General features: G+C 57.4%; 1 protein-coding gene across 2 annotated transcripts in view; it reads right to left on the bottom strand.

The window, feature by feature from the left end:
- Positions 1–19868, bottom strand: part of DOK1 (docking protein 1) — a 27782-nt gene extending 7914 nt beyond the window's left edge. Inside the window, exons 1-4 of one of the 2 annotated variants that reach the window (XM_089667938.1) lie at positions 19623–19868; positions 10550–10852; positions 8318–8411; positions 7846–8018 (exon numbers count right to left, since the gene is read on the bottom strand). In XM_089667938.1, the coding sequence (XP_089524064.1) occupies positions 7846–8018; positions 8318–8411; positions 10550–10852; positions 19623–19688 (636 nt within the window). In that variant the 5' untranslated portion in view covers positions 19689–19868. Of the gene's footprint in view, positions 1–7845; positions 8019–8317; positions 8412–10209; positions 10446–10549; positions 10853–19622 lie in introns of those variants that run through there. The other variant, XM_089667939.1, reaches the window with a different exon arrangement.
- Between the last annotated feature and the right edge of the window lie 240 nt (positions 19869–20108).

Below are 20108 nucleotides of genomic sequence, written 5' to 3'. Positions count from 1 at the left end.
ACCAAAGACTGGGTTTCCTCCTTTCTTATGCTTTGCCTGAAGTCTGGAACCCATGGACGTGACCAAAGACTAGGTTTCCTCCTTTCTGATGCTTTGCCTGAAGTCTGGAACCCATGGACGTGACCACAGACTGGGTTTCCTCCTTTCTGATGCTTTGCCTGAAGTCTGGAACCCATGGACGTGACCAAAGACTGGGTTTCCTCCTTTCTGATGCTTTGCCTGAAGTCTGGAACCCATGGACGTGACCAAAGACTGGGTTTCCTCCTTTCTGATGCTTTGCCTGAAGTCTGGAACCCATGGACGTGACCAAAGACTGGGTTTCCTCCTTTCTGATGCTTTGCCTGAAGTCTGGAACCCATGGACGTGACCAAAGACTGGGTTTCCTCCTTTCTTATGCTTTGCCTGAAGTCTGGAACCCATGGACGTGACCAAAGACTAGGTTTCCTCCTTTCTGATGCTTTGCCTGAGGTCTGGAACCCATGGACGTGACCAAAGACTGGGTTTCCTCCTTTCTGATGCTTTGCCTGAAGTCTGGAACCCATGGACATGACCAAAGACTGCGTTTCCTCCTTTCTGATGCTTTGCCTGAAGTCTGGAACCCATGGACATGACCAAAGACTGGGTTTCCTCTTTTCTGATGCATTGCCTGAAGTCTGGAACCCATGGACATGACCAAAGACTGGGTTTCCTCCTGTCTGATGCTTTGCCTGAAGTCTGGAACCCATGGACATGACCAAAGACTGGGTTTCCTCCTGTCTGATGCTTTGCCTGAAGTCTGGAACCCATGGACATGACCAAAGACTGGGTTTCCTCCTGTCTGATGCTTTGCCTGAAGTCTGGAACCCATGGACATGACCAAAGACTGGGTTTCCTCCTGTCTGATTCTGTGTCAGGCTCTAACTGCAGCTGTCTTCAGTTGTTCTTTGTGGGTCTTTCTGCGTTTAGTTTTGCCTTCAGCAAGTGAAATGCATGCTCAGTTGGGTTGAGATCAGGTGACTGACTCGGTCATTGCAGAATATTCCACTTCTTTTCCTTCCTTCTGGGTTGCTCTTGCAGTGTGTTTTGGATCATTGTCCATCTGTACTGTGAAGCGCCGTCCAATCATCTTTGCTGCATTTGTCAGAATCTGGGCTGACCGTAGATCTGTAAACACGGCAAAATTCATCCGGCTGCTTCTGTCTTCTGTCACATGATCAGTAACCACCAATGACCCAGTGCCACTGGAAGCCATGCATGCCCATGCCTTTTGCCTCCACCAATGCCATCACCCTACCTCCGCCCATGCCATCACCCTGCCTCCGCCCATGCCATCACCCTGCCTCTGCCCATGCCATCACCCTGCCTCCGCCATGTTTTACAGATGACGTTGTGTGCTTTGGATCATGAGCTGTTCCAAGCCTTCTCCACACTTTGTTCTTCCAGTCATTCTGGTACAGATTCATCTTCGTGTCATCCGTCCAAAGAATGCTTTTCCAGAACTGGTCCGGCTTTTTTAGATGTTTTTTGGCAAAGTCTAATCTGTCTTTTCTATTCTTCAGGCTTATGAATGGTTTGCACCTTGTGGTGAACCCTCTGTATTTGCTCTCGTGAAGTCTCCTCTTGATTGTAGACTTTGACAATGATACACCCACCTATTGGAGAGTGTCCTTCACTTGTCTGGATGTTGTGAATGGGTTTTATTTACCTTGGAGAGGATCCTGCGATTATCCACCACTTGTGTCTCCCGTGGACGTCCATGCCTTTTTATGTCGCTGAGCTCACCACTGCGTTCTTCTTTCCTCAGAATGGACCAAACTGTTGATTTGGCCGCTCCTAATGTTGCTGCGATCTCTCTGATGGCTTGGTTTAGTTTTTGAAGCTGTACAATGGCCGGTGTCACTTGCATGGACAGCTCCTCTGAACGTATGATGGAGGTTCACAGCAATAGATTCCAAATATAAATCCCGCAGAACCAACTCCAGACCTTTTACCTGCTTAATTGATGAAGAAATAATGGAGTAGCCCACACCTGGCCAGAAAACAGCTTTTGATTCAATTGTCCAATTACATTTGGTCCCTTAAAAAAGGGGGGATGGCTACTTTTAGGAGCTGTAATTGCTGAGCCCTATCCTCTTCTGCTGCCCCCTGTACACTGCTTGTCTCAAGTTTGACCCAGAATGGAGCTTCTGCAGAAAACATCCAGCACAAGTTTCACATGAAATATGTCAGTTTTATTATTTCTTCTATTATTTAATGTGATTTCTAAAAACAATTGTGGTTACCTGACCGGCTGATCGCACCAATGTGCTGTGAGCTGTAGATGGGAACATTTCAGGGGTTCCTCAGGATCTCAAACGTTTCACTAAAGGTTCCTTCAAGGTAAACATGTTGAGAAACCAGCCGGGTCAACATTTCATGACGGCCAACCATCACGCCTACATGAGGGTCAGAGCACCACGGCCTTCTGAAGAGCCTGTTATCCCGAATCCCTCTCCTCCTCCCTGACGGCCAACCATCACGCCTACATGAGAGTCAGAGCACCACGGCCTTCTTCTGAAGAGCCTGTTATCCCGAATCCCTCTCCTCCTCCCTGACGGCCAACCATCACGCCTACATGAGGGTCAGAGCACCACGGCCTTCTGAAGAGCCTGTTATCCCGAATCCCTCTCCTCCTCCCTGACGGCCAACCATCACGCCTACATGAGGGTCAGAGCACCACGGCCTTCTGAAGAGCCTGTTATCCCGAATCCCTCTCCTCCTCCCTGACGGCCAACCATCACGCCTACATGAGAGTCAGAGCACCACGGCCTTCTGAAGAGCCTGTTATCCCGAATCCCTCTCCTCCTCCCTGACGGCCAATCATCACGCCTGCATGAGAGTCAGAGCACCACGGCCTTCTTCTGAAGAGCCTGTTATCCCGAATCCCTCTCCTCCTCCCTGACGGCCAACCATCACGCCTACATGAGAGTAAGAGCACCACGGCCTTCTTCTGAAGAGCCTGTTATCCCGAATCCCTCTCCTCCTCCCTGACGGCCAATCATCACGCCTGCATGAGAGTCAGAGCACCACGGCCTTCTGAAGAGCCTGTTATTCAGCTCCTCCCATTTGTCTGCTTTACAAGATGTTACTGACCCTCTGTGCACTGTGTTCCAAATCCCGTTCCCCGTTATCCCGAATCCCTCTCCTCCTCCCTGATGGACAACGAATCCCGTTCCCCGTTATCCCGAATCCCTCTCCTTCTCCCTGTTATCCCGAATCACTCTCCTTCTCCCTGTTATCCCGAATCCCTCTCCTCCTCCCTGATGGACAACGAATCCCCTTCCCCGTTATCCTGAACCCCTCTCCTCCTCCCTGATGGACAACAAATCTTGTTCCCTGTTATCCCGAATCCCTCTCCTTCTCCCTGTTATCCCGAATCACTCTCCTTCTCCCTGTTATCCCGAATCCCTCTCCTCCTCCCTGATGGACAACGAATCCCGTTCCCTGTTATCCCGAACCCCTCTCCTCCTCCCTGATGGACAACGAATCCCCTTCCCCGTTATCCTGAATCCCTCTCCTCCCTGATGGACAACAAATCTTGTTCCCTGTTATCCCGAATCCCTCTCCTCCCTGATGGACAACGAATCCCGTTCCCCATTATCCCGAATCCCTCTCCTTCTCCCTGTTATCCCGAATCCCTTTCCCTGTTATCCCAAATCCCTCTCCTCCTCCCCGATGGACAACGAATTCTGTTCCCTGTTATCCCGAATCCCTCTCCTCCTCCCTGATGGACAACGAATCCCATTCCCTGTTATCCTGAATCCCTCTCCTCCTTCCTGTTATCCCGAATCCCTCTCCTCCTCCGTTATCCCGAATCCCTCTCCTCCTCCCTGTTATCCCGAATCCCTCTTCTCCTCCCTGATGGACAACAAATCCCATTCCCTGTTATCCCGAATCCCTCTCCTCCTCCCTGATGGACAACGAATCCCGTTCCCCGTTATCCCAAATCCCTCTCCTCCTCCCTGATGGACAACGAATCCCGTTCCCCGTTATCCCGAATCCCTCTCCTTCTCCCCGATGGACAACGAATCCCCTTCCCCGTTATCCCGAATCCCTCTCCTCCTCCCCGATGGACAACGAATTCTGTTCCCTGTTATCCCAAATCCCTCTCCTCCTTCCCGATGGACAACAAATCCCATTCCCTGTTATCCTGAATCCCTCTCCTCCTCCCTGTTATCCTGAATCCCTCTCCTTCTCCCTGTTATCCTGAATCCCTCTCCTCCTCCCTGTTATCCCGAATCCCTCTCCTCCTCCCTGTTATCCCGAATCCCTCTCCTCCTTCCTGTTATCCTGAATCCCTCTCCTCCTCCCTGTTATCCCGAATCCCTCTCCTCCTCCCCGATGGACAACGAATCCCATTCCCTGTTATCCTGAATCCCTCTCCTCCTCCCTGTTATCCCGAATCCCTCTCCTCCTCCCTGATGGACAACGAATCCCGTTCCCTGTTATCCCGAATCCCTCTCCTCCTCCCCGATGGACAACGAATCCCATTCCCTGTTATCCCAAATCCCTCTCCTCCTCCCCGATGGACAACGAATCCCGTTCCCCGTTATCCCGAATCCCTCTCCTCCTCCCCGATGGACAACGAATCCCGTTCCCCGTTATCCTGAATCCCTCTCCTCCTCCCCGATGGACAACGAATCCCGTTCCCTGTTATCCTGAATCCCTCTCCTCCTCCCCGATGGACAACGAATCCCATTCCCTGTTATCCCAAATCCCTCTCCTCCTCCCCGATGGACAACGAATCCCGTTCCCCGTTATCCCGAATCCCTCTCCTCCTCCCCGATGGACAACGAATCCCGTTCCCTGTTATCCTGAATCCCTCTCCTCCTCCCTGTTATCCCGAATCCCTCTCCTCCTCCCCGATGGACAGCGAATCCCGTTCCCCGTTATCCTGAATCCCTCTCCTCCTCCCCGATGGACAACGAATCCCGTTCCCTGTTATCCCGAATCCCTCTCCTCCTCCCCGATGGACAACGAATCCCGTTCCCTGTTATCCCGAATCCCTCTCCTCCTCCCCGATGGACAACGAATCCCGTTCCCCGTTATCCTGAATCCCTCTCCTCCTCCCCGATGGACAGCGAATCCCGTTCCCCGTTATCCTGAATCCCTCTCCTCGATGTGGTCTTGTACAGCGGTAGCCGTATTGGCAGCTGATTTCCTGGCGCTCCGGAACCCCGATTCCTCTTTGGGGGACTCTGCTCATGGTCGCCCCAATATCCATTGATTCTTACAACCAGTAGAAGACATTGATATACATTTCTCCAGCCACTCTCTGGCTGCTTTGTTCATCTATTGGAGCTCCATGTGTCCTCCACGAGTGCCTACTCCACGTGTCCTCCACCCGTGCCTACTCCACGTGTCCTCCACCCGTGCCTACTCCACGTGTCCTCCACCCGTGCCTACTCCACGTGTCCTCCACCCGTGCCTACTCCACGTGTCCTCCACCCGTGCCTACTCCACGTGTCCTCCACCCGTGCCTACTCCACGTGTCCTCCACCCGTGCCTACTCCACGTGTCCTCCACCCGTGCCTACTCCACGTGTCCTCCACCCGTGCCTACTCCACGTATCCTCCACGAGTGCCTACTCCACGTGTCCTCCACGAGTGCCTACTCCACGTGTCCTCCACCCATGCTTACTCCACGTGTCCTCCACAAGTGCCTACTCCACGTGTCCTCCACCCGTGCCTACTCCACGTGTCCTCCACCCGTGCCTACTCCACGTGTCCTCCACCCGTGCCTACTCCACGTGTCCTCCACCCGTGCCTACTCCACGTGTCCTCCACCCGTGCCTACTCCACGTGTCCTCCACCCGTGCCTACTCCACGTGTCCTCCACCCGTGCCTACTCCACGTATCCTCCACGAGTGCCTACTCCACTTATCCTCCACCCATGCCTACTCCACGTGTCCTCCACGAGTGCCTACTCCACGTGTTCTCCACGAGTGCCTTTTCCACGTGTCCTCCACCCGTGCCTACTCCACGTGTCCTCCACCCGTGCCTACTCCACGTGTCCTCCACCCGTGCCTACTCCACGTGTCCTCCACCCGTGCCTACTCCACGTGTCCTCCACCCGTGCCTACTCCACGTGTCCTCCACCCGTGCCTACTCCACGTGTCCTCCACCCGTGCCTACTCCACGTGTCCTCCACCCGTGCCTACTCCACGTGTCCTCCACCCGTTTCTACTCCACGTGTCCTCCACCCGTTTCTACTCCACGTGTCCTCCACCCGTTTCTACTCCACGTGTCCTCCACCCGTGCCTACTCCCCGTGTCCTCCACCCGTGCCTACTCCACGTGTCCTCCACGAGTGCCTTTTCCACGTGTCCTCCACCCGTGCCTACTCCACGTGTCCTCCACCCGTGCCTACTCCACGTGTCCTCCACCCGTGCCTACTCCACGTGTCCTCCACCCGTGCCTACTCCACGTGTCCTCCACCCGTGCCTACTCCACGTGTCCTCCACCCGTGCCTACTCCACGTGTCCTCCACCCGTGCCTACTCCACGTGTCCTCCACCCGTGCCTACTCCACGTGTCCTCCACCCGTGCCTACTCCACGTGTCCTCCACCCGTGCCTACTCCACGTGTCCTCCACCCGTTTCTACTCCACGTGTCCTCCACCCGTGCCTACTCCCCGTGTCCTCCACCCGTGCCTACTCCACTTGTCCTCCACCCGTTTCTACTCCACGTGTCCTCCACCCGTTTCTACTCCACGTGTTCTCCACCCGTGCCTACTCCACGTGTCCTCCACCCGTGCCTACTCCACGTGTCCTCCACAAGTGCCTACTCCACGTGTCCTCCACCCGTGCCTACTCCACGTGTTCTCCACGAGTGCCTTTTCCACGTGTCCTCCACCCGTGCCTACTCCACGTGTCCTCCACCCGTGCCTACTCCACGTGTCCTCCACCCGTGCCTACTCCACGTGTCCTCCACCCGTGCCTACTCCACGTGTCCTCCACCCGTGCCTACTCCACGTGTCCTCCACCCGTGCCTACTCCACGTGTCCTCCACCCGTGCCTACTCCACGTGTCCTCCACCCGTGCCTACTCCACGTGTCCTCCACCCGTGCCTACTCCACGTGTCCTCCACCCGTGCCTACTCCACGTGTCCTCCACCCGTTTCTACTCCACGTGTCCTCCACCCGTGCCTACTCCACGTGTCCTCCACCCGTGCCTACTCCACGTGTCCTCCACCCGTGCCTACTCCACGTGTCCTCCACCCGTGCCTACTCCTCGTGTCCTCCACCCGTGCCTACTCCACGTGTCCTCCACCCGTGCCTACTCCACGTGTCCTCCACCCGTGCCTACTCCACGTGTCCTCCACCCGTGCCTACTCCACGTGTCCTCCACCCGTGCCTACTCCACGTGTCCTCCACCCGTGCCTACTCCACGTGTCCTCCACCCGTGCCTACTCCACGTGTCCTCCACCCGTGCCTACTCCACGTGTCCTCCACCCGTGCCTACTCAACGTGTCCTCCACCCGTTTCTACTCCACGTGTCCTCCACCCGTTTCTACTCCACGTGTCCTCCACCCGTGCCTACTCCACGTGTCCTCCACCCGTGCCTACTCCACGTTCCTCCACCCGTGCCTACTCCACGTTCCTCCACCCGTGCCTACTCCACGTTGTCCATCACCCGATTCTCGTGGCTCACCGTCCTTCTGCCTCTACATGTGATTTCCTCCTTCCAGATCTTCCATCTTCAAATCTCAAAGAAGACTTCCTATCTCGGAACCTCCCTCCTATTCTGGATCTGCCTTCCATACATTCCACTTCTCTATGTGTCTCTCTGATTGGTGGACGTGGATCATCGGGTCTTTGTGGCTTCCTACCTTGTCTCTCCCGTAGCGGCGCAGCAGTTTGTATTGCCAGGAGTAGAGGCTTTCCTTGGTCTCGGCATTCTTCAGTATGAGACAATCGCTCTCGGCTCGGAGAAGATACGACCCCCTCAGACCACAGCGCTCCGCAGCCTCCGTCCTCTGTACCGTCACCCAGAACTCCGATGCTGCAGAGGATAAACCACGTGCCATCAGTGAGGGATGTGACGTGGCACTATGGAGAGGAGGTGTTATACGCAGATAGGGGGAGATATACACAGAGCAGGACACACGTGGCACTATGGAGAGGAGGTGTTATACGCAGAGAGGGGGAGATATACACAGAGCAGGACACACGTGGCACTATGAAGAGGAGGTGTTATACACAGAGAAGGGAAGATATACACAGAGCAGGACACACGTGGCACTATGGAGAGGAGGTGTTATACACAGAGCAGGACACACGTGGCACTATGGAGAGGCTCACCTTGCTCTCGGGAGATGTAGATACTATTTACCGCCATCTCTAGGGCCACGCTGTCTGGGCCGTCCTTCCCCGGCTTTGTACCGTTCACATTTCCCTGATAGACAGAAAGGTGGTCAGTCAGACGTGGAATCATTCAGAGGGAAGCCCCTCCCCACAGGCCACACAGGCTTCCCCTATGGAAGGATGTACAGGATAGGGGGCACTCTGGAGGTGGAGGAGGAGAGACTCTGCTCCTCCTCCTCCATTCATTCCCCTCCTCCTCCAGTCATTCCTTCCTCCTCCATTCATTCCCTCCTCCTCCATTCATTCCCCTCCTCCTCCTTTCATTCCTTCCTCCATTCATTCTCCTCCTCCTCCATTTATTGCCCTTTTTCTCCATTCATTGTCCTGCTACTTCATTCCCTCCTCCCATTCATTCCCCTACTCCATTCCCCTCCTCCATTCATTCCCCTCCTACATTCATTCCCCTCCTCCTCCATTCATTACCCTCTTCCTCCATTCATTCTCCCCCTCCTCCATTCATTCCCCTACTCCATTCCCCTCCTCCATTCATTTCCTCCTCCTCCATTCATTCCCCTCCTCCTCCTTTCATTCCTTCCTCCATTCATTCTCCTCCTCCTCCATTTATTGCCCTTTTTCTCCATTCATTGTCCTGCTACTTCATTCCCTCCTCCATTCATTCCCCTACTTCATTCCCTCCTCCATTCATTCCCCTACTCCATTCCCCTCCTCCATTCATTCCCCTCCTCCATTCATTCCCCTCCTACATTCATTCCCCTCCTCCTCCATTCATTACCCTCTTCCTCCATTACCCTCTTCCTCCATTCATTCTCCCCCTCCTCCATTCATTCCCCTCCTCCTCCATTCATTCCCCTCCTCCATTCATTCCCCTCTTCCTCCATTCATTCTTCCCCTCCTCCATTCATTCCCCTACTCCATTCATTCCCCTCCTTTATTTCCTTCCTCCATTCATTCTCCTCCTCCATTCTCCATTTATTGCCCTTCTCCGTTCATTGTCCTCCTCCTCCATTCATTGTCCTGCTACTTCATTCATTCCCCTCCTCCATACATTACCCTCCTCCATTCATTCTCCACATTCTCCTCCATTCATTCCCCTCCTCCATCATTCATTCTCTTCCTCTATTCATTCTCCTCCTCCCTCCATTTATTCTCCACCTCCTCCATTAATTACCTTCCTCCGTTAATTCTCCTCCTCCATTCATTCCCCTCCTCCTCCATTTATTGCCCTCCTACTCCATCCATTGTCTTCCACCTTCATTCATTCCCCTTCTCCATTCCTTCTTCATTCATTCTCCTCTTCCCTATTCATTCTCCTCCATTCATTCCCCTCCTCCCTTCATTCTCCTCCATTCATTCCCCTCCATTCATTCTCCACCTCCCCCATTCCCCTCCTCCTCCATTCATTCCCCTCCTCCCTTCATTCTCATTCCTCCTCCATTCATTCCACTCCTCCATTTATTGCCCTCCTACTCCATCCATTGTCTTCCTCCTTCATTCATTCCCATCCTCCCTTCATTCATTCCCCTCCTCCATGTATTGTCCTCCTTCCTCCTCCACCCCCCCATCATCTTCCCCCTTCCCTCCTCTACTCACCAGGAATGTGGCCTTGCAGTGTCTGTACCTACTCCTCCCCCTCCTCCTCTCCTCTCCCCTCCTCCACTCACTGGGAATGCGGCCTCGCTCAGTGTCTGCACCCACTGCTCCTACTTTCTCCTCTCCCCTCCTCCACTCACCGGGAATGCGGCCTCGCTCAGTGTCTGCAACCACTGCTCCAACTTTCTCCTCTCCCCTCCTCCACTCACCGGGAATGTGGCCTCGCTCAGTGTCTGCAACCACTGCTCCTACTTTCTCCTCTCCCCTCCTCCACTCACCGGGAATGCGGCCTCGCTCAGTGTCTGCACCCACTGCTCCTACTTTCTCCTCTCCCCTCCTCCACTCACCGGGAATGCGGCCTCGCTCAGTGTCTGCACCCACTGCTCCTACTTTCTCCTCTCCCCTCCTCCACTCACCGGGAATGCGGCCTCGCTCAGTGTCTGCACCCACTCCTCCTACTTTCTCCTCTCCCCTCCTCCACTCACCGGGAATGCGGCCTCGCTCAGTGTCTGCACCCACTGCTCCTACTTTCTCCCCTCCTCCACTCACCGGGAACGCGGCCTCGCTCAGTGTCTGCACCCACTGCTCCTACTTTCTCCTCTCCCCTCCTCCACTCACCGGGAATGCGGCCTCGCTCAGTGTCTGCACCCACTCCTCACAGGTAGCGGGCTCCGCAGACAGCAGCATGGTCTTGTCGCTGGTCTCTATGATGAAGGCGGCCATGTTGTCTTTATAGGCGTTCTCTGCTGGTGCTGGAGCCACGTGGATGCATTCTGCTAATCGTATGACTTTCCGGTCGGCAGCTTTCCGGGTGTGAAATTTCTCCCCAGCCGTTGTGCCGTCCTTCCAGTCGTAGATCTCCAATCGCGCCACTCCGAAGGGCGAGTCCGGATACAGGAGGACATAGCAACGCTTCCACTTCTGGAGAGAGAAAAGAAAGACGGTGAACTCGAACCTCCCGGAACCTCCCGGAACCTCTGTCCGCCAACTGAAGCTCCGCAGAGGATGGGTGATGCAACAGGACAATGATGACCCAAAGCATACAAGTCATTCAACAAAACAATGGCTGCAACAGCACAGAATACGCCTTCTGAAGTGGCCCAGTCAGAGTCCTGACCTCAACCCCATTGAAATGCTGTGGCATGACCTTAAGAGAGCGATTCACACCAGACATCCCAAGAATATTGCTACACTGAAACAGTTTTGTGAAGAGGAGTGGTCCAAAATGACTCCAGATCGTTGTGCAGGTCTGATCTGCAACTACAGGAAACATTTGGTTGAGGTTATTGCTGCCAAAGGAGGGTCAACCAGTTATTAAGTCCAAAGGTTCACATACTTTTTCCTCCCTGCACTGTGAATGTTTACATGTTATGTGCAATTAAACCATGGCAACATCTAATGTTTGTGTAGTATTATGTTCAGCAGACTGTGTTCTTCTATTGTTGTGACTTAGATGACGTTCAGAGCACATTTTATGCCCAATTCATGCAAAACTCCACGGAATCCCAAGGGGGTCACATACTTTTTCTTGCAACTGTACTAGGGACAGCCCACCTAGGCCCCGGCCTATGGCCATAGAATTACAAGGGACAGCACACCTAGGAACTGACCTATGGCCACAGAAATACAAGGGACAGCACACCTAGGCCCCGGACTATGGCTACAGAAATACAAGGGACAGCCCACCTAGGCCCCGGACTATGGCCATAGAATTACAAGGGACAGTCCACCTAGGCCCCGGACTATGGCCACAGAAATACAAGGGACAGTCCACCTAGGCCCCGGCCTATGGCCACAGAAATACAAGGGACAGTCCACCTAGGCCCCGGACTATGGCCACAGAAATACAAGGGACAGTCCACCTAGGCCCCGGACTATGGCCACAGAAATACAAGGGACAGTCCACCTAGGCCCCGGCCTATGGCCACAGAAATACAAGGGACAGTCCACCTAGGCCCCGGCCTATGGCCACAGAAATACAAGGGACAGCCCACCTAGGCCCCGGCCTATGGCCACAGAAATACAAGGGACAGCCCACCTAGGCCCCGGACTATGGCCACAGAAATACAAGGGACAGCCCACCTAGGCCCCGGACTATGGCCACAGAAATACAAGGAGATATCATGATATATGATGAGAGATTAGATCTGTCACCTGAAGAGCCAGAAAGAGGAAGTTTGCCGGAATCATTTGCAGTCAGTGAGGTCAGAGTGCCAAGCCTGTCCCTGGAGACATTCCTGCTGTGCTGGAGACCCCCAGATCTGGGAAGAGAATTGGGGGGTCTACACCAGGAAATCACCCAACGTGGTAGAATGGCCTCTCCTCACTACATTGCAGATTCTTACCTGCTTCTGTACTGTAGATACACAAATGAGTGGGAGGTGCCATAAAACACCCGCCCCCCATCAGCCCTTTGTGGGCGGGTCTTCCAATGGCTTGGTCTCCCAGAGCAGTAAACCTGAAAGCCGGGTTGCCGCTACAGGACCAGAGGATTCTGGGAAATCTGCAATGGATGGAAGGGAGGCGGGATGGAAACGGCATTTAGAATTCCTAAATATCTCCGCAGAGGTGGAACCTTGGCCCCGCTGGAGAGAAATGTTCCATAGGCTCCGCCCTGATTTCTGACCAACTACTGGGTGGAGTCATTTCTGTCAGAATTAAAGCATAACTCCACATTTACAACACATTCCAGAGACGCCCCAAATACAAGCTCCTCCCTCTGACCCTCCCCTCCACTCTGCACTGATAACCATCATCATAGGTCAGCAGCAAATCTCTGTCCCTCCCACAATGGGGAGATTTCCCCACCCCAGTAGTTTGTGTCTGCCCCTCCCACAATGGGGAGATTCTCCCCACAATAGTTTTTGTCTCTGCCCCTCCCACAATGGGGAGATTCCCCCTCAGTAGTTTGTGTCTCTGCCCCTCCCACAATGGGGAGATTCCCCCTCAGTAGTTTGTGTCTCTGCCCCTCCCACAATGGGGAGATTTCCCCACCCCTGTAGTTTGTGTCTCTGCCCCTCCCACAATGGGGAGAATCCCCCCAGTAGTTTGTGCCTCTGCCCCTCCCACAATGGTTAGATTCTCCGCCTCAGTAGTTTGTGCCTCTGCCCCTCCCACAATGGGGAGATTCCCCCTCAGTAGTTTGTGTCTCTGTGGTGGCTCCCTGTTGGGTCAGTGCTGGGTCAGTGGCGGGTCCGTGTCCAGTCAGTGCTGGGTCCATGTCCGGTCAGTGCTGGGTCCGTGTCCGGACAGTGGCGGGTCCGTGTCCGGACAGTGGCGGGTCCGTGTCCGGACAGTGGCGGGTCCGTGTCCGGACAGTGGCGGGTCCGTGTCCGGTCAGTGGCGGGTCCGTGTCCGGTCAGTGGCGGGTCCGTGTCCGGTCAGTGGTGGGTCCGTGTTGGGTCAGTGGTGGGTGCGTGTCGGGTCAGTGGAGGGTCCATGTTGGGTCAGTGCTGGGTCCGTGTCGGGTCAGTGGTGGGTCCGTGTCCGGTCAGTGCTGGGTCCGTGTCGGGTCAGTGGCGGGTCCGTGTCCGGTCAGTGCTGGGTCCATGTCGGGTCAGTGGTGGGTCCATGTCGGGTCAGTGGCGGGTCCGTGTCCGGTCAGTGCTGGGTCCATGACGGGTCAGTGGTGGGTCCATGTCGGGTCAGTGCTGGGTCCATGTCGGGTCAGTGCTGGGTCCATGTCGGGTCAGTGGTGGGTCCATGTCGGGTCAGTGGTGGGTCCATGTCGGGTCAGTGCTGGGTCCATGACGGGTCAGTGGTGGGTCCATGTCGGGTCAGTGCTGGGTCCATGTCGGGTCAGTGCTGGGTCCATGACGGGTCAGTGGTGGGTCCATGTCGGGTCAGTGCTGGGTCCATGTCGGGTCAGTGGTGGGTCCATGTCGGGTCAGTGGTGGGTCCATGTCGGGTCAGTGCTGGGTCCATGTCGGGTCAGTGCTGGGTCCGTGTCCGGTCAGAATTGGCCCCTGGTGACATCTCAGTGATGGGACTGTGGGGGCCGAGCTCACAAACCGAAAGCATGGACCACACGTGGAGTCGTCTGTTACACAACCAGCAACAGGAAACTAATGAACGCAACAAGAAAAACGAGAGATTCTGAGCGACTTCATCTAAATGTCTGACGGGGGAGGGGAGGGGGAGCGACAACACGGAACGCCACAACCAGACATATATACTTCACACGGAACACAGCAAAGCTGGGACCTGGAGCTCACATCAGCTAGAACATAGAACCTCATACAACGTGACAGCACACGTCAACAACATACAACACAGCAACAGTACAGGAGAGTGATATCGCAGGTTGGGGGGGCTGAAGTCGCAGGTTGGGGGGGCAGAAGTCGCAAGTTGGGGGGGGCTGAAGTCGCAGGTTGGGGGGGCAGAAGTCGCAGGTTGGGGGGGCTGAAGTCGCAAGTTGGGGGGGGCTGAAGTCGCGGGTTGGGGGGGCTGAAGTCGCGGGTTGGGGAGGCTGAAGTGGCGGGTTGGGGGGGCTGAAGTGGCGGGTTGGGGGGGCTGAAGTGGCGGGTTGGGCGGGCTGAAGTGGCGGGTTGGGCGGGCTGAAGTGGCGGGTTGGGGGGGCTGAAGTGGCGGGTTGGGCGGGCTGAAGTCGCGGGTTGGGCGGGCTGAAGTCGCGGGTTGGGGGGGCTGAAGTCGCGGGTTGGGGGGGCTGAAGTGGCGGGTTGGGGGGGCTGAAGTCGCAGGTTGGGGGGCTGAAGTGGCGGGTTGGGGGGGCTGAAGTCGCGGGTTGGGGGGCTGAAGTGGCGGGTTGGGGGTTTGAAGTCGCAGGTTGGGGGTGCTGAAGTGGCAGGTTGGGGGGAGCTGAAGTGGCAGGTTGGGGGGGCTGAAGTCGCCAGTTGGGGGGAGCTGAAGTTGCAGGTTGGGGGGTTGAAGTGGCAGGTTGGGAGGGGCTGAAGTGGCAGGTTGGGGGGGCTGAAGTGGCAGGTTGGGGGGGCTGAAGTCGCCGGTTGGGCGGGCTGAAGTTGCAGGTTGGGAGGGGCTGAAGTGGCAGGTTGGGGGGGCTGAAGGCGCAGATTAGGGGGGGCTGAAGGCGCAGATTAGGGGGGGCTGAAGTCGCAGATTAGGGGGGGCTGAAGTCGCTGGTTGGGGGGGCTGAAGTCACCGGTTGGGGGAGCTGAAGTCGCAGGTTGAGGGGGTTGAAGTGGCAGGTTGGGGGGTGCTGAAGTGGCAGGTTGGGGGGTGCTGAAGTCGCAGGTTGGGGGGTGCTGAAGTCGCAGGTTGGGGGGGGGCTGAAGTCGCTGGTTGGAGGGAGCTGAAGTCGCAGGTTGGGGGGAGCTGAAGTCGCAGGTTGGGGGAGTTGAAGTCGCCGGTTGGGGGGGCTGAAGTCGCAGGTTGGGGGGGCTGAAGTCGCAGGTTGGGGGGAGCTGAAGTGGCAGGTTGGGGGGGGCTGAAGTGGCAGGTTGGGGGGGGCTGAAGTGGCAGGTTGGGGGGGGCTGAAGTGGCAGGTTGGGGGGGCTGAAGTCGCAGGTTGGGGGGGCTGAAGTCTCAGGTTGGGGGGGCTGAAGTCGCAGATTGGGGGGCTGAAGTCGCCGGTTGGGGGGCTGAAGTCGCCGGTTGGGGGGGCTGAAGTCACAGGTTGAGGGGGGCTGAAGTCGCCGGTTGGGGGGGCTGAAGTGGCAGGTTGGGGGGGTTGAAGTGGCAGGTTGGGGGGTGCTGAAGTGGCAGGTTGGGGGGGCTGAAGTCGCCGGTTGGGGGGGCTGAAGTCGCAGGTTGGGGGGGTTGAAGTGGCAGGTTGGGGGGGCTGAAGTCGCAGGTTGGGGGGGGCTGAAGTCGCCGGTTGGGGAGAGCTGAAGTCGCAGGTTGGGGGGGCTGAAGTGGCAGGTTGGGGGGGTTGAAGTCGCCGGTTGGGGAGAGCTGAAGTCGCCGGTTGGGGGGGCTGAAGTCGCAGGTTGGGGGGGTTGAAGTGGCAGGTTGGGGGGGCTGAAGTGGCAGGTTGGGGGGGCTGAAGTGGCAGGTTGGGGGGGCTGAAGTGGCAGGTTGGGGGGGCTGAAGTGGCAGGTTGGGGGGGCTGAAGTCGCAGGTTGGGGGGGCTGAAGTCGCCGGTTGGGGAGACCTGAAGTGGCAGGTTGGGGGGGCTGAAGTAGCAGGTTGGGGGGGTTGAAGTTGCCGGTTAAGGAGAGCTGAAATCGCAGGTTGGGGGGGCTGAAGTGGCAGGTTGGGGGGGCTGAAGTCGCAGGTTGGGGAGAGCTGAAGTCGCAGGTTGGGGGGTGCTGAAGTGGCAGGTTGGGGGGGCTGAAGTGGCAGGTTGGGGGGGTTGAAGTGGCAGGTTGGGGAGAGCTGAAGTCGCCGGTTGGGGGGGGGTTGAAGTGGCAGGTTGGGGGGGCTGAAGTCGCCGGTTGGGGAGAGCTGAAGTGGCAGGTTGGGGGGGCTGAAGTGGCAGGTTGGGGGGGTTGAAGTGGCAGGTTGGGGAGAGCTGAAGTCGCCAGTTGGGGGGGGTTGAAGTGGCAGGTTGGGGGGGCTGAAGTTGCAGGTTGGGGGAGCTGAAGTGGCAGGTTGGGGGGGCTGAAGTCGCCGGTTGGGGGGTGCTGAAGTGGCAGGTTGGGGGGGCTGAAGTGGCAGGTTGGGGGGTACTGAAGTGGCAGGTTGGGGGGGGCTGAAGTCGCAGGTTTGAGGGGGTTGAAGTTGCAGGTTGGGGGGGCTGAAGTGGCAGGTTGGAGGGGTTAAAGTCGCAGGTTGGGGGGGCTGAAGTCGCCAGTTGGGGGGGCTGAAGTGGCAGGTTGGGGGGATAAAGTTAAATGGAAAATCAGAGATTCTCCAACATTTACCAGCACGCTGGGCAATACCAGAAGTTCAAAGGGAGCGGCTCCCATGGAGGCCAATAGCAGGGAATCGATCGATGACCCCAGAGGTACGAAGATCAGAGACATCACAAAGATGCTCAGCTATGTAAGATTTAAAGGAGGATTCCTGGGCCCCCTCCCAGGGCTCTCCTCCCCTGGGCCCCCCCAGGGCCCTCCTCTTCCAGGGGCCGGGGACACCCCCACTCGCTCAGTGACCCCAACAATAAGGACGATTACTGAATGTCATACAGAAGATCTTATACTGCATGGGACGGACGTATCGTCATTAGCCCCGCCTCTCTTCCATCATTTGGGAGGGGACAGAGGCTCCAATCATATGGGAGGGGTCAAAGTTGCTTGTCCCTCCTCTTTCCAATCACAAAAGGGGTGGAAGATTGTATGCCCCACCCCATTGAAGTAGCCGGGCCTGCTCTAATCAGATGGGAGGGGGTGGAGTCTGCGTGCCAAGTCCATTTCCAGAGCCATGTTTAGACGTAGCAAACAGCTGTGATGCAGGAACATTTCTGAGTGCTCCGTGGGGGCGGGGAATGTGGATAGTGGGAGGAGTCTCTGGTCCTGTCTGGATGCTCCACCTTTTGATCTTACCAACTCCACCCTAAATGACTTTCTCTGCAGCTCGGAATCAGCAATCAATAATAGAAAATCAGCGATTCACCCCGTACCCCTCCCCCATTATATACAGAAGGCAGGATTGGCTGGATGAAACCCTGAGACCCTCTGGACACGCCCAATTAGAGGAACGTTACCAATCAGTCCAAACAAGTAGAGTTTGGGGCCACTAATATGTAGAGTGTGTGGAGGTTGGGGTCGCCCATGCGTAGAGTGTGCGGGGACTGGGGCTGCCCATGTGTAGGGTGTGCGGGGATTGGGGCCTATCATGCGTAGGGTGTGCGGAGGTTGGGGTGGCCCATGCGTAGGGTGTGCGGAGGTTGGGGGTCGCCCATGTGTAGGGTGTGCGGAGGTTGGGGGGGTCGCCCATGCGTAGGGTGTGCGGAGGTTGGGGGGGTCGCCCATGCGTAGGGTGTGCGGAGGTTGGGGGTCGCCCATGCGTAGGGTGTGCGGAGGTTGGGGGTCGCCCATGCGTAGGGTGTGCGGAGGTTGGTGTCGCCCAATGTGTAGGGTGTGCGGGGATTGGGGCCATTCATGCGTAGGGTGTGCGGAGGTTGGGGTGGCCCATGCGTAGGGTGTGCGGAGGTTGGGGGTCGCCCATGCGTAGGGTGTGCGGAGGTTGGGGGTCGCCCATGCGTAGGGTGTGCGGAGGTTGGTGTCGCCCAATGTGTAGGGTGTGCGGGGATTGGGGCCATTCATGCGTAGGGTGTGCGGAGGTTGGTGTCGCCCATGTGTAGGGTGTGCGGAGGTTGGTGTCGCCCAATGTGTAGGGTGTGCGGGGATTGGGGCCATTCATGCGTGGGGTGTGCGGAGGTTGCCCATGCGTAGGGCGTATGGAGGTTGGGGGTCGCCCATGCGTAGGGTGTGCGGGGATTGGGGCCGCCCATGCGTAGGGTGTGCGGAGGTTGGAGGTTGCCCATGCGTAGGGTGTGCGGAGGTTGGGGGTCGCCCATGCGTAGGGTGTGCAGAGGTTGGAGGTCGCCCATGCGTAGGGTGTGCGGAGGTTGGGGGTCGCCCATGCGTAGGGTGTGCGGAGGTTGGAGGTCGCCCATGCGTAGGGTGTGCGGAGGTTGGTGTCGCCCATGTGTAGGGTGTGCGGAGGTTGGTGTCGCCCAATGTGTAGGGTGTGCGGGGATTGGGGCCATTCATGCGTAGGGTGTGCGGAGGTTGGGGGTTGCCCATGCGTAGGGCGTATGGAGGTTGGGGGTCGCCCATGCGTAGGGTGTGCGGGGATTGGGGCCGCCCATGTGTAGGGTGTGCGGAGGTTGGAGGTCGCCCATGCGTAGGGTGTGCGGAGGTTGGGGGTCGCCCATGCGTAGGGTGTGCGGAGGTTGGGGGTCGCCCATGCGTAGGGTGTGCGGAGGTTGGTGTCGCCCATGTGTAGGGTGTGCGGAGGTTGGTGTCGCCCAATGTGTAGGGTGTGCGGGGATTGGGGCCATTCATGCGTAGGGTGTGCGGAGGTTGGGGGTCGCCCATGCGTAGGGTGTGCGGAGGTTGGGGGTCGCCCATGCGTAGGGCGTGCGGAGGTTGGGGGTCGCCCATGCGTAGGGCGTGCGGAGGTTGGGGGTCGCCCATGCGTAGGGCGTGCGGAGGTTGGGGGTCGCCCATGCGTAGGGCGTGCGGAGGTTGGGGGTCGCCCATGCGTAGGGCGTGCGGAGGTTGGGGGTCGCCCATGCGTAGGGCGTGCGGAGGTTGGGGGTCGCCCATGCGTAGGGCGTGCGGAGGTTGGGGGTCGCCCATGCGTAGGGCGTGCGGAGGTTGGGGGTCGCCCATGCGTAGGGCGTGCGGAGGTTGGGGGTCGCCCATGCGTAGGGCGTGCGGAGGTTGGAGGTCGCCCATGCGTAGGGCGTGCGGAGGTTGGAGGTCGCCCATGCGTAGGGCGTGCGGAGGTTGGAGGTCGCCCATGCGTAGGGCGTGCGGAGGTTGGGGGTCGCCCATGCGTAGGGCGTGCGGAGGTTGGAGGTCGCCCATGCGTAGGGCGTGCGGAGGTTGGGGGTCGCCCATGCGTAGGGCGTGCGGAGGTTGGAGGTCGCCCATGCGTAGGGCGTGCGGAGGTTGGGGGTCACCCATGCGTAGGGCGTGCGGAGGTTGGGGGTCGCCCATGCGTAGGGTGTGCTGGGGACGGAGTCTATTGGGGTTATCCGAGTTGTGGGCGGAGTCTGGTTTCGCTCTCCTCCTCCTCCTGATCGATCGTTCTCAATTCTCTGACCATCTTCTGATTATTGATGAGTATTGATCGTCCAGCAGGAGGAGGGGGGACTCACCTTCCCGAACTTGTTCTGTTTGATGTGGAGTTGTCCCTCCTTCAGAGCTCTGTCTGTGGCCGCCATCCTGACCGATGATTGTTCCAGCAGAGGGGGGGTCCCTACCGTCCCAGGATCAGGGGTCTTCTGGGGACATCTCTGCCCCCCTGATCCCCCAACTTTCCTCCTCTGAAATCAGGACTTTATGGAACTTCCCTGCACTCAGAGTCTCCCTCCCCTCCCCCTCCCTCCTCCAGTTTCTGCTTTTCTAGAACTTCCTCCTCTCTGGGCTTCCTGTATCTCATCACACCGAAAACCAGAGTCCTCCTCCTCCTCCTCCCTCCAGAGTCCTCCTCCTCCTCCTCCCTCCAGAGTCCTCCTCCTCCTCCCTCCAGAGTCCTCCTCCTCCTCCTCCTGAGTCCTCCTCCTCCTCGTCCTCCTGAGTCCTCCTCCTCCCTCCCTGGCCTGCCTGGACTCGAAACACCAATACCTGCTTGAATCACCAAA

The sequence above is a fragment of the Staurois parvus genome, unplaced genomic scaffold (assembly GCF_062004578.1).
Source record: "Staurois parvus isolate SC_StPar_1 unplaced genomic scaffold, SC_StPar_1.0 ptg003685l, whole genome shotgun sequence".
In the NCBI taxonomy this organism is placed as follows: domain Eukaryota; kingdom Metazoa; phylum Chordata; class Amphibia; order Anura; family Ranidae; genus Staurois; species Staurois parvus.
The sequence above is the reverse complement of the archived record's forward strand: the minus strand, read 5'-3'. Positions and strand labels throughout refer to the sequence as shown.